General features: G+C 33.7%; 1 protein-coding gene across 1 annotated transcript in view; it reads right to left on the bottom strand.

Annotated features, from left to right (window-relative positions):
• Positions 1-13233, bottom strand: part of LOC306647289 (dynein axonemal heavy chain 12-like) — a 332440-nt gene that overhangs the window by 153766 nt on the left and 165441 nt on the right. Inside the window, 5 exon segments of the mRNA XM_079116520.1 lie at positions 1088-1343; positions 4340-4506; positions 5648-5786; positions 8760-8911; positions 10732-10920. Coding sequence (XP_078972646.1) covers positions 1088-1343; positions 4340-4506; positions 5648-5786; positions 8760-8911; positions 10732-10920 — 903 coding nt within the window.

Below are 13233 nucleotides of genomic sequence, written 5' to 3'. Positions count from 1 at the left end.
CACTCTGGAAAGCAGTGTGGAGATTCCTTAGAAAACTTGGAATGGACCCTCCATTTGACCCAGCTATCTCACTCCTTGGCCTATACCCAAAGGACTTAAAATCAGCATACTACAGAGATACAGCCACATCAATGTTCATAGCTGCTCAATTCACAATAGCCAGACTGTGGAACCAACCTAGATGTCCTTCAATTGATGAGTGGATAAAGAAACTGTGGTATATATATACAATGGAATATTACTCAGCCATAAAGAATGATAAAATTATGGCATTTGCAGGCAAATGGATGAAATTGTAGAATATCATGCTAAGTGAGATAAGCCAATCTCAAAAAGCCAAAGGACGAATGATATCGCTAATAAGTGGAGGATGACACATAATGGGGGGGAGGGAAGGGTTAGTGTTAGGGTTAGAGTTAGGGTTAGGGAGGGGGGCAAGTATGGAGGAAGGAAGTACTGTATAGAGGGTAAAGAGGGGTGGGAGGAGTGGGGGGATGGGAAAAAATAACAGAATGAATCAAACAACATTACTCTATGTAAATTTATGATTACACAAATGGTATGCCTTTACGCCATGTACAAACAGAGAAACAACATGTATCCCATTTGTTTACAATAAAAAAAAGATGTTATCTCTAGTGCCCTCAGTAAAAGTTCATGTAAAATAAAAAAAAAAGAAAAAAAAAAGAAAGAAACTATGTCAATTGCAAGAAAATAGATAGAACTTGAGAGCATTATATTAAGCAAAATAAGCCAGACTCAGTAAGTCACGGGTCATAAGTTTTCTTTCATATGTGGAAGCTAGAGAGAAAAAAAAAGGGGGAAAAGGGAGGGGGGAGCTCATAAAAATAGAGAGGAGACCAGTAGAGTAGAGGAAGGGAACCAGGGGAAGGGAGGAGGGGAGAAAAAAGGGAAGTACAACTGAATGAAAAGACCCAATTATATTGTTATATTATGTGCATGTATGAGAATGTAACAACAAATCCAACTACTATGTTTAATCATGAAGCATCAATAAAATATCAAACAAGGCCAAATTAGGGAAACATGTAACACCAAAACATTTTACATTGCATTACTTTCTCACCTCCATAGTCCCACTGACTATTTGGTTCCCAGTTATATAGTACTCTGCAGAAAATTCACGAGTCCTAAGGTAGAATGCCACAATTGTTGAAAAGATTCGGACCATAGTTTCATCACTAAAAGAATTAATACTGCAGACGTTGAAATGTCGAAGAAAACGGGGAGTGACTGGATTTCTTCCACCACCTGGAGGACCCATGGCAGCAATCAGCTCTATATCAACCAGTGTGATTTTACTTGTGTCCTTAAGATCATACCTTGCAAACACATAAAATATTTAAACAATCTGTTATAAAGAAAATAAGATGGAATTAAATATAGATTTCAATAAAATTTAATCTGATTTTAGCTTTTGTAAAAGGAATAACTTTACATAATGCCTTAAGCAGGAGATAAATTTTAATTTGAAGTAGAATTCTATTTCTGCCTTCAATGACACCAATTATATTGTCCAGATTCTGTGTCTAGAGTGCCCTTCATTCTCTCCTTCCCTTTCTTTCCTCCTACTTTTCAATCCAACTTGACTCTCCCATTTTTCCTTTTCTTCCTCGAAATCCAAAAGCATGGATGAATGCTCCTATAAACTACTTGTATATAGTTTTAGGTAGGATGGCTTTATGTCCCACTTTACCTAGGACAAATCTGGTTTATGCTTATTGTTCTACAGTGAACATTAATAACATCCTCCTTTAATTCTCAGAAATGTTTCAGTTTGAACCATGAATTATACAGTTGCCCTAGTTATGGTGATGTCCTGATTTTCTTTTTCTCATATCAAACCTTATCTTCAGAGTGCATGAGGTTGTCTTAATATTACCTATATGTACTTTGTTATGTAGAAAGATACCTATTATGGAATGATTAAACTTCGCAGAAATTTGAAGCAAAAAGGTATGATATAATTCAGCCAGGCACTGTGGTGCACACCTGTGTCCCAGCAACTCAAAAGCCTGAGGCAGAAGGATCACAAGTTTGAGACCAGCCTCAGCAAGTTAGCAAGATCCTATATCAAAATTTAAAATTAAAAAAAAAAAGAACTGGGGATATAGTTAAGTAGTAAAGTACTCCTAGATTCAATTCCCAATACCAATAAGTATATAAATAAATAACATGATTTGAGTGACTATTTTTAGTAACCATTAAATTCTTCAATACTAAAACTCTTTCATCAAAGCATGACAGGCAGGAGCATAGGCACAAAGGTTTAGCGAAGATAGCCTTTTCAACAAATGGTACTAGAATAACAGGACATCCAAATGCAAAAATTAATCTAGATACAGACTTTATACGCTTCACAAAAATTAACTCAAAATACATTACAGAGCTAAGTATTCAATGCAAAACTATAAAACTCCTAGGAGATAACATAGGAGAAAACCTAAATGACTTTGGGTATGATGATGACTTTCTATGATGTAATACAAAAGGCATGATCTATGAAAGAAATAAATCAAGAAACTGGGCTTCATTAAAATTAAAGTTTCTTCTCTGTGAAATAATGTCAAGAGAATGAGAAAGCAAGCCACAGAATGGACAGAAATATTTGGAAGATTTATATGATAAAGGGATATCATCCAAAAACACACAGGATTCTTATAATTCAACACTAAGAAAGTAAACAATCTATTTAAAAAAATAGTCCAAAGATCACAATAGACATCTTACAAATGATGTACAGTTGGCAATAAACATGTAAAAAGATGCACCACAGTATGTTATCAAATAAATGCATATTAAAATAATGAGATACTACTACATACGTAATAAGAATGAGCAAAATCTGCTAGATTTTGAAAGAAAGGATGTGAAGCAATACTAACTTTCACTCATTTCTGATGAGAATAAAAAATGATACAGCTATTTTGGAAAATAGGTGGTTTCTTAACAATATTAAACTTATTCTTACCATACGACACATTAATCGTGCCCATTTGTATTTGCCCAGAAGAGTTTACAATTTAGGACACACAATACCTGCACACAGATGTTCACAGAAGCTTTATTCATAATTGACAAAACTTAGAAGCAACCTAGATGTCCTTCAGCTGGTGAATAAAATAATAAGCTGTGGTACATCTAGACAATGGCATATCATTCAGTGCTAGAAAGAAATGAGCTCTCAAGTCAAATGAAGACATAGAGGAAACTTAAATAAACATTACTAAATGAAAGATGGCAATCTGGGAAGATTACGTACTATATAATTCCAACTATATGACTGCTATAATTTGGATCTGAATATCCCACACAGGCCCATGTGTTAAAGGCTGGATCATCATCTTGGCACCATTGGGAGGTGGTGGAAACTTTTAAGAGGTGAGGTAAAGTGGGAGGTTTTCAGGTCCCTGGGTGCATGCCCTTAAAGAGGATGATGGGACCCTGGTCTTTCCCTCTCTTTTGCTTCCTAGCCATAAGTTGAGTGGTTTTTCTCCTTATACACTCCCTGTCATGATGCATTGTTTCTCTGCAAGTAACAGGGCCAACCAACATGGACTGAAACCTCTAAAACTATAAGAAAAAAATTCTTTTTCTTTAGAAGTTAATTATTTCATGTATTGTTAAAACAACAAAAAGCTGACTAAGTGACATTCTGGAAAAGGGAAACTACAGAGATAGTAAAAAGATCAGTGGTTGCCAGGTAGGAAGTGGTTAAAAAAAAAAAAAAAAGCACAGAGGACTTTTAAGGCAGTGAAAATAATCTGTATGATATTATAATGATATATGAAATTATATAATCTCCCAACTCTTGAATGTAGAACATGAAGAGCAAACCCTAATGTAAACTTTGGGTGATTATGATTTGTCAATGTAAACTCATTAACTGAAACAAATGTACCACTCTAGTGGAAAATGTTGATAATGGGGGAGGCTATGCATATGTGGGAGCAGAAGATATATGGGCAATCTCTATATCTTCTTCTTATCTCATTATAAGCCTAAAACTCCTCTAAAAATAGTCTGTAAAAAAGATATAGAGCTGGGTATGATGGCACACACCTATAGTCCCAGTTACTTGGAAGAGTTAGGTGAGAAGATCACTCCAGCACCTGAGTTCCAGGCCAATCTTGACAACACAGAGAAACCACATAACAAATGAAATGAAAACAAACAAAAGATATAGAAAATCCTTCCAAAACTTCTGTAGAGGAAAATCTCAGCAATGATCTTTTTCCTTTATATTTTATAACTAAAATATAAAATGAGAAATGACTTCAGCATAGCTTACTTATTAAGGTGGCAGTTAAATATTTACCAATTTCCACAGTCAAAAAACTGTCGTAATAATTCAATAGGAGGTTGAGCTCCATATTTTTCCAATGCAGGCATATTCATATCATCTATAAAAATTATACATTTCTTTCCCATAGGTGGTCCAAAAACTCCTTTGCGTCTCTTATCCAATCTAGCCATAATAATATTCTAAAATTTTAAAAGAAAGAGTGATATATTAACCTATAATCATATTGCATATTTGTTATTATTATTATTGCTTATGTTAAATCAGTATCAAGATAGGATTATGCTGCCAGTATCCATGGGAATTTTATTGTTAGTAGTTACCATTTGTTTAACTTATCAAGGACTAACAACATAAAAATACTTATTTAACACAAGGAAAAAAAGAAGTTTAACAGTTTTGTAAAGAAATAGTGTCATCTCTCATTATGTATGTTTATTCTTATTTATTCAAATTTAGGGTGAAACTAAACTTCATAGTATCATTCAAAGAATATTTATTGAAACCCTTCTTCACATTCAGAATTATTACACAGATATTCATATATTATGCTTAGGTTATACATGCATATATTTCTATACTATGTTCCTCATTTTATACTCCAATTAACTTAATATTTAAAAGGATTTATCTTTTTGCTACCTTCATAAACTTTTTATAGTTGATATGAATGTGAATGTTTTGATAATTTCAGAACACTTGTTCATTGTAAATATGAATACTGAGTTTATTATTTTAATTCCAATAAAGCTCCTTAGTAAAGCAACTGTACATTTTTAAGATTTTTGAAGCTAAGGAAATGTTATGAGCTTAAAACAACAGAAATGAGGTCAGGGAAGAATGGATAGGCATAGATTTAGGAATGGATGCTCAAAGTGTCAGTTGAAAAGGTTTCATGAAGTAGGTTCATCTTGTCATATTTAGGGGCCAAGGGTGGAATACACAACCACATACTTTTGTTACACAAGGTCACATGATAGTCCATGATGCAAAAGATCCAGTGAGCAGCATATACTCCTAAGACCACCCCGAGGAGTCTAGAAAGAACTGAAAGTTCTTTTATTGCTACCAACTACAGTCTGGTGTGTTTGCAGGTTTCTCTTTCTCTTATATTCCCTTCTCCAGTTAAGAAACCAATTTTTGCTTCTTCTCAGGCAAAAAAAAAAAAAAAAAAAGTGACAAAACTAAATAACACATTATTAATGCAAACTTTTTAAATTTTACAGATTTATCCAGTTGCTCATTTGATATGCAATTTAAAACATTTCATAATTTTCATAAAATTTCATAATTATAGACCCATGTTTCTGGTTTTAAACTAACCTGCACTTGATTGGCACTGGTCCGTGCTGAGAAATTAACATAAAAAGGAAAGTACTGGTCCTTTTCCAAGTGATTCATTAACTTATCTTTCACATAAACTGATTTTCCAGTGCCTGTTGGACCCACAAAAAGCAGGGGCCTTTATGAAGACAAAGAATATGTCATTCGAAATGGAATAAAGCTGGAATACATTTTCGCTGAAAGAATCTGGAGTTAGTTGAAAACTTAAATCATAAATCATTCTTCTTCTAAAAATTCACACTTTTATCTATAATGGTGATTTTATTAAAGACGACTAAAATTAATGTCTGGCAAACATTTTTGTGTAATGCTACAGAGGGTTTAATAGTAATAAATTATTCTTTGAACACATTAACATTAGTACAAACAAAAACACCCATAAATGCAGGCATGGTGGTGCATGTCTGTAATCCAAAGCATTTGAAAGGTTGAGATGGGAGGATTGCAAATTAGAAACCAGCCTGGGCAATTTAGTGAGAACCCGTCTCATAAAAAACAAAAAACAAAAACACTCATAAAACAAGTAATGACATGTTTAACTTTTCAAAAAACAAAGCCAAAGTTTGTCTCCCCAGAAAGATGATGTATTTGTACTTTAAGTTAGGGGTACAGACATGGGGTTGGCAGGGTGGAGTAGAATAATTAAGTGAAGATAATGATATAGGTTTAGGATTTTAAAAGTTAAAAGCATAAAAATTTTGTGAAAATGAAATAACAGTGAATTCTAAAGCTAAAAATTATAAATACCTGTTAAAAGCATTTTTAAATTAATTCAACTACTAACTGAAAATATTTATCTAAAAGCAAACTCTAGGAAATTCCTCCTTCAGTGGGGCCTCAATCAGGGTTTCCCATTCTTGAATAAAATTTATTAATTTGAAAGAGGAAACAATCATATGAGTTTGTGTTTGCAAAACCGAGGGATCTAAGTTTGAGAACTGTTGCATTAAAAATGAAATATTTTCACTTTGGTAATTTATTATCACACAAAACATAAAAATAAATGCAAAGGCCAGTACTGAAACTGAGCAGAATTCAGTTGTAAAAAGTTACCTAAGTGAGCCAAATTATGCTAACATGAAAATTTAAAATTATTCAAGTAGGATCACCAAGTTAAAGTTCTTTTAGAACTAGAGCAATCCCTGGAAATTCACCTACATGTTTCAGTCTGAGTAATATTCACTTTTTGGAAAGCTATTTATTAAAGTAATATCAATAAATGAATGCTGTTCTTAACTTGGGGTCTACAAACCAACTGAAGAAATTCTTAGAATTCAGGAAATCTGTGAGCTTGCATGACAAAAAGGATATATCTTTAATACCCTCTAGCAAAAATGTAGCAATCATATCAACAGTTCCTGTGTCTTTGTCACCAACAGGAATCATACAAACTATCTTAAACATTACAATTGTTGTAATATCTCAAAAATATCTCTCATGCCTACTATTTCTTCAAAACTGCTATAATCATCAAATCCACAGTTAGATCTTATTAGAGAGTTAAAAAGAAGTAGAACATGACTACTATAACTCAAATATACTCAATATTTTAATAGATTTTTTATGTAAATGGTTTCCTTTGTAATTACATACTTATTAATTTAAAAATATTTTTCTTGTTGTTATTGTTGTTTTGAGGTGTTGTCTCACTATGATATCCAGGCTAGCCGGATCCTCTTATATCAGCCTCCCAGAAATGGGATTACAGACATGCACCACCACACCTAGCTACAAGGTTTTAACTATTAACCTCTAAAGTTTTTTTTTTTTAAATGCAACTAGACATACAAAACAAGTATAAAATAATTTTCCTCATAGCTATTTTTCCTGGTTTTTAAAAAAAGCAACACAAAAGTGCTACAAAATGCACTCAGATGCAAGTTCTATATTTTAAAAAATATGACATTTATAAATATTATGTAAACTGGTCTAGTTTAAGTAGTATTGATGATAAATTATGCTTAATGTTTTAAAAGAAGCTGAAAATGTTATTTAAAAAGTTGGCATGGGGCTGGGGTTGTGGCTCAGGGGTAGAACGCTTGCCTAACATGAGTGAGGCACTGAGTTCGATTCTCAGCACCACATACAAACAAATAAAATAAAGATCCATTGACAACTAAAAGAATATATTAAAAAAAAAGAAGTTGGCATAGTGACAGGCATGGTAGCATATATCTAATCCTAGCTATTTGGGAGGCTGAGGCAGGAGAATCGCAGGTTTGAGGCCAGCCTTAGCAACTTACAAGACTCTGTCTCGAAATAAAAAATGACAAGGGCTGGGGATATAGCTTAGTAGTGGAGTGCTGTGGGTTCAAACCCTAGTATTGCAGAAAAATAAATGGTATAGATATGGCTACAATAAACATCCAGGTTCCTGACCAGTTTTATATACTATTTTTTGATATATTATTCTGATTAAAATCTGAGTTTTTAATATTCATCTTAAGCTATGGAATCAGAACCAGCATAGAACACATTAGAAAAATGCTAAGTGTAGCCAGGCATAGTGTTGCTTGCCTGTAATCCCAAGAGCCAGGGAGGCTAAGGCAGGAGGACCGAGAGTTCAAAGCTAGCCTCAGAGAGAAACTAAGCAACTCAGAGAGAACCTGTCTCTAAATAAAAATACAAAATAGGGCTGGGGATGTGGCCCAGTGGTTGAGTGCCCCTGAGTTCAATCCCCAGTACCCACCCCCCAAAAAAAAGAAAGAAAAAAGAAAAATGCTAAGTGTAATGGGAGAACATGGATCATCATCTGTTTGATATCTCAGAAGTGCACTGCACCTTTAAGTATAATGTATAGCTTTTCACAAAAACACTGCAACTGGTCTTTAGTCTGTTGTTACAAATTAGAGAAATACAAGGTGACTTACAAGATAACAAATTATGATAGCAAAGGCTTTGGAGCACACAATAGGATACCTGAATCCTAGGTTTGACAATAACACAAATGTCACTTAGGCATACAATTAGTCCCCCAGGATCTCAGTTATCTGAAACTGGATAACCTTAAAGTTTACTTCAAAAATTGCTATAATCCTACTAGAATGACACTGTTACATTTAAAATTCACATATACAGTAGAGTTCCTTACTTTGCATAGGTAATACTTAAATCCATTAGAAATGTATATCTAATTGTGTCTATCGTAGGGATTATGATGTCTTGAATCTTGATACGCTTATCTTCTAAATCAATACTTTTAATTAATTCATTCCAATGGAGCCAGCGACCTCGGTTTTTCAACTAGAAGAGAATATGTTTCAAGATATTATAACCATGCACTTGCTGTACCTGAAAGCCTCTTTTCAACACTTACACTGTTTACTTTTCAAATCTTTAGTCTTAGATGCACACAGTGGAACACACCTGTGATCCCAGCTACTTGGGAAGATGAGGCAGGAAAAGTACAAGTTCAAGGCTAGCCAAGGCAATTTAGCAAAGCATTGTCTCAAAAATAAAATAAAAAGGGCTGGGAACGTAGCTTAATGGTACCCTGCATTTAATTTCTAGTACCACAAAAATCAAAACAAAACAAAAAACTTTTTGTCTTTTCTTTCTTTTATGGAAATATTAAATTTATATACAAGAATGTAAGTCAGAAAGCAGATTAATAATATAAATATCCATGAATCTACCACTCAACTTAAGAAATATATTTTTCTTTAGTTTTCCTTTTTAAATGACAATCTGAAAAAATGTAATGACACTTTATAACAATTTCAACATATCTAGAATTTGCCATTGTGTTCTCTTAAATACTCTAATCTTCCCAAAATTCCTTTAAGACAGCCATTTGTACTTAAATGCCACATGTTTACCTGAAAGTCATTTTAATGTACCTCTAGTTAACAATTTTCTGCATTTTGACTTCATGTTTTTCATATTTTAAGTAAACAGGCAATAATCTAAAAATATCACACGAATTCTCTATATTTGTTTCTCTAAAATTATTCTCTGGCATTTTGATACAGGCTGATACTATAATAGGACATATCAGCATGGTGGAACTAATTATTAAAATACTAAAATTCTTCTGAACCACTGGCTGAATGAGTTATTGTCCTGAAACAACTGAGTGCTTTCCAATCTGCCATTTCCAACCATTATTTTCTTCTCCCTGCTGTCTTTCTCTCTCCCTGGAGATCACCAGTCTTTCCACCATCAAGTAATAATAAAAGAGTTAATACCTGGCAAAGTAGCACAAGTCTAGGACCTTACTTGGGTGGTATAATTGGCTCTAAGAATCTTTTCCTGTTTTCTAGTCTTTTATATGTGTCTATGACACATGTAATTGGTGGTAATTTCCCAAGTCTGGGTAAACATCTCTTTAGTAGTTCATTTTTTTAAATTTTAGATTTTATTTTCATCAGTTATATACACACATATTTTAGAGTCAAAAGATTTATAAGATTAAGAAAAACAGTAGTCCTCTCCTCCCATTTTCTCTTCTCCAGTGACAACTACCTTTATTTCTGTAATCCAGTCATTTTGGTATTTACCTTCAATTCTCAAAGAACACGCTGGCATTATTACTATCTCTTGATTTTTCACTTTTAGTGACGATCTCACTGACTTCTCACTATGACTGCTGAGATTGAAACTGGTCATATTCTTAAATTTCTGTGTTAGCATGTTTTGAGGAAAGGAGCCCTACACTGTTGGTCTGCAGAACTGGGTTCAAGTTCTGGCTCTGCTAGTCACTTACCTTTCAAAGTTTCTATAACTTAGATAAAATTAGAATTAAGGCTCTATCGAAATCTTCTGGATTGTGAAATAAAATTTGTATGAATAAAATTATGTTTAAATGCTTATTGTTTAAAAGAATCCTTTTGTGGACTCTTTATATGTAAAGTGGAAAAGTGAATTAAAGTTAAACATGAAATTATATATTTTTAAAGCAAGTTTATGCTACCAACAAGTCATAGGACAAGAACTAAACAGAAGGGATGACAAAGCTTACCTCAAGAATCAAAATCACTGTAGGATAGAAATTTAGGAGCTTTATCTACTAATTCAGGACACTATGCTTTACATCTTATCATAATAAGCATTTCATGTCATACCTCATACATGTAGTCATAGACCAGGCCTTTTTCATCAAATTGGCATTCCCATTTACCCACACCATCTGGCACTGGGTGGTTTTCACTTTTGCCTGTTATGATTGATCTTATGAAAGAATCAAAATGAAGACGACTATCTGTATCACAACCTCCTCCAATGGACCATATCAAAGAGAATATAAAGCAAGCCTATTGATGAAAAAAGTTAAAAGAAATTAAAAGAAAAACGTATTAGGACTTGCTCAAACTAGTTGGTCACAGATACGAATAAAGTAGAATGGAGCACAGCTAAACTGTATGAAGACTCAATTTTCTGGCAACATTTATCAAAAATTTAAAAGCCCAACTAAATTACCTAGGAATTTCACTTTTAGTTTATCCTTAAATATATTTCTGCCTGTGAAAATGATATATGCACAAGAATAGTCACTGTAGCACTATTTGTAAATAATAAAACATCAGAAGCAACCCAAATGTTCTCTAATAGGGGTTATGCTTAATTAGATTATGCTACACAAACTGACATATATGCAGCTGTTAAAAAACAAAGTACTGATGTGGAACTCCAAGACATATTTTGAGAGTACAAAGAAGTATGTGCATAAAATAAATCTAGAAGGCTACACAGGACACTTGCAATGAAACAGACTCTTTGAAATTAGGGCAACTTCCTGATAGCTGTTTTTCAGCATCCTGTACTTCCTCAAACCGAGAATACAGGCTGAAAAGCAACCTCCCTCACCACCTGCCACCCCTGCCACTCAACCACCTCAACCTGATGGGAGCCAGGAAACCTGAGACTAGCATGTTTCTGATGAACACAGCCTGTCTTCTCTTATAAAAGCTTTTTTGTATCCCTGAACTCCCCAGAGATGGAGATTTGAGACTGGAAGATCTCCTCCATCTTCTTCGAAGCTGGCTTTGAATAAACTAATTTCCCTGCCAATATATCTCTGAGTTTTTAGTGAAGCAACAAGTAATAAATAAAGAGCCATTCCTTCTGGTAACTGTAATAATTGCCTTGAGGGTGGCTAGGAGATTGATATAGATAGAAAACCTACTTTTTACCTTCTGAATTTTACTCTATGTATACATTCCCTGTATAGTAAAAATAAATGAATAAAATATATTTTAAGAGAAGATTTCTAAGCAGGTTTCAACCTACATAACTCTTTAGAAGTGCTTCTGAATCATCTGAAAAAGTTGGGAGTTTCAGTTTACCCAGAGAATGAAATTTTTTCAGGTTATACATGTCCTAAAGATTATATGTCAGTGAACTATTTGTGGAATGCTTTTATTTTATAAAAGGTAATACTGATGGGAAAGACAGTTTCAAACCTGGGGGTAGGGAGAAGGAATAGATAAACTATACTTCAAAAAAAATGTTTGATTTTTTTCTAAAGTGTAGGTATGTAACAGTAAAAGGGAGGCAGAAAGGAAGAAGTTATGATTAGCAGGAAACCTTAGAATGTGAGATGGCTGAGGTAGAATGTTTTCTGTGATAACAAGGTGAATGGAAAACAACAGGAGAGAACTGCTATGACCATAGAGTTGAAGAGAACAGCAGAAAACCTCAAGGAATTAAGAATGCAGTGGCAGTGCTCAGTTTGGCAGCACATATACTAAAATTGGAATGATACAGAGAAGATTAGCAGGGCCCATGCACAAGGATGGTATGCAAATTCTTGAAGTGGTTCATGTTTTTGCACATTATTATGAAAATGGCTAACATACAGAATAAGGATAGAAATTTAAAGACCGACAGAAAAAAAAAATAGGTCATATTTAGAGCAAAACCAACCCAGATCTCATCTGACTTCTCCATCCAGGCCCTCAAAGCTAGGAGATCTTAGAATAATTTATACCAGGCTCTGAAAAAAATAGATGCCAGCCAAGAAAACTATAGCGAGTAAAATTAAGCTTCAGAATTGATGATGAAATAAAAATTTTCCATGATAAACAAAAGTTAAAAGAACTAGAAGAAAAACTAGGCCCAACTCTCCAACACGTTGACTTGGGAACCAAATTCCTCAACAAGACTCCTAAAGCGTAAGAAGTAAAATCAAGAATTAATAAATGGGAACTGGGGTTGTAGCTCAGTAGTGGAGCATTTGCCTAGCATGTGTGAGGCACTGGGTTTTATTTTCAGCACCGCATATTTAAAAATGAATAAAATAAAGGTCTATCAATATCTAAAAATATATATTTAAAAAAATCAATAAATAAGATGGTACAAAACTGAAAAGCTTCTTCCCAGGAAAGTAAAAAATGAAGAATGTGTACAGAAATCCTACAAATTGGGAGAAAATCTTCACCACCAGTACCTCAGATAAGGCATTAATTTCTAGGCTATACAAAGAACTTAAAAAAACAAAAATAATTCAATCAATAAATGGGCAAAGGAGCTAAACAAACACTTCACAGAAGACATATGAATGGTCAACAAATATATGAAAAGAGGTTCAAAATCTCGAGCAATTTGAGAAATGCAAATTAGAACTA

The sequence above is a fragment of the Sciurus vulgaris genome, assembly GCF_902686455.1.
Source record: "Sciurus vulgaris genome assembly, chromosome: 16".
In the NCBI taxonomy this organism is placed as follows: Eukaryota; Metazoa; Chordata; class Mammalia; order Rodentia; family Sciuridae; genus Sciurus; species Sciurus vulgaris.
This window is presented reverse-complemented; position numbering and strand designations above follow the sequence as displayed.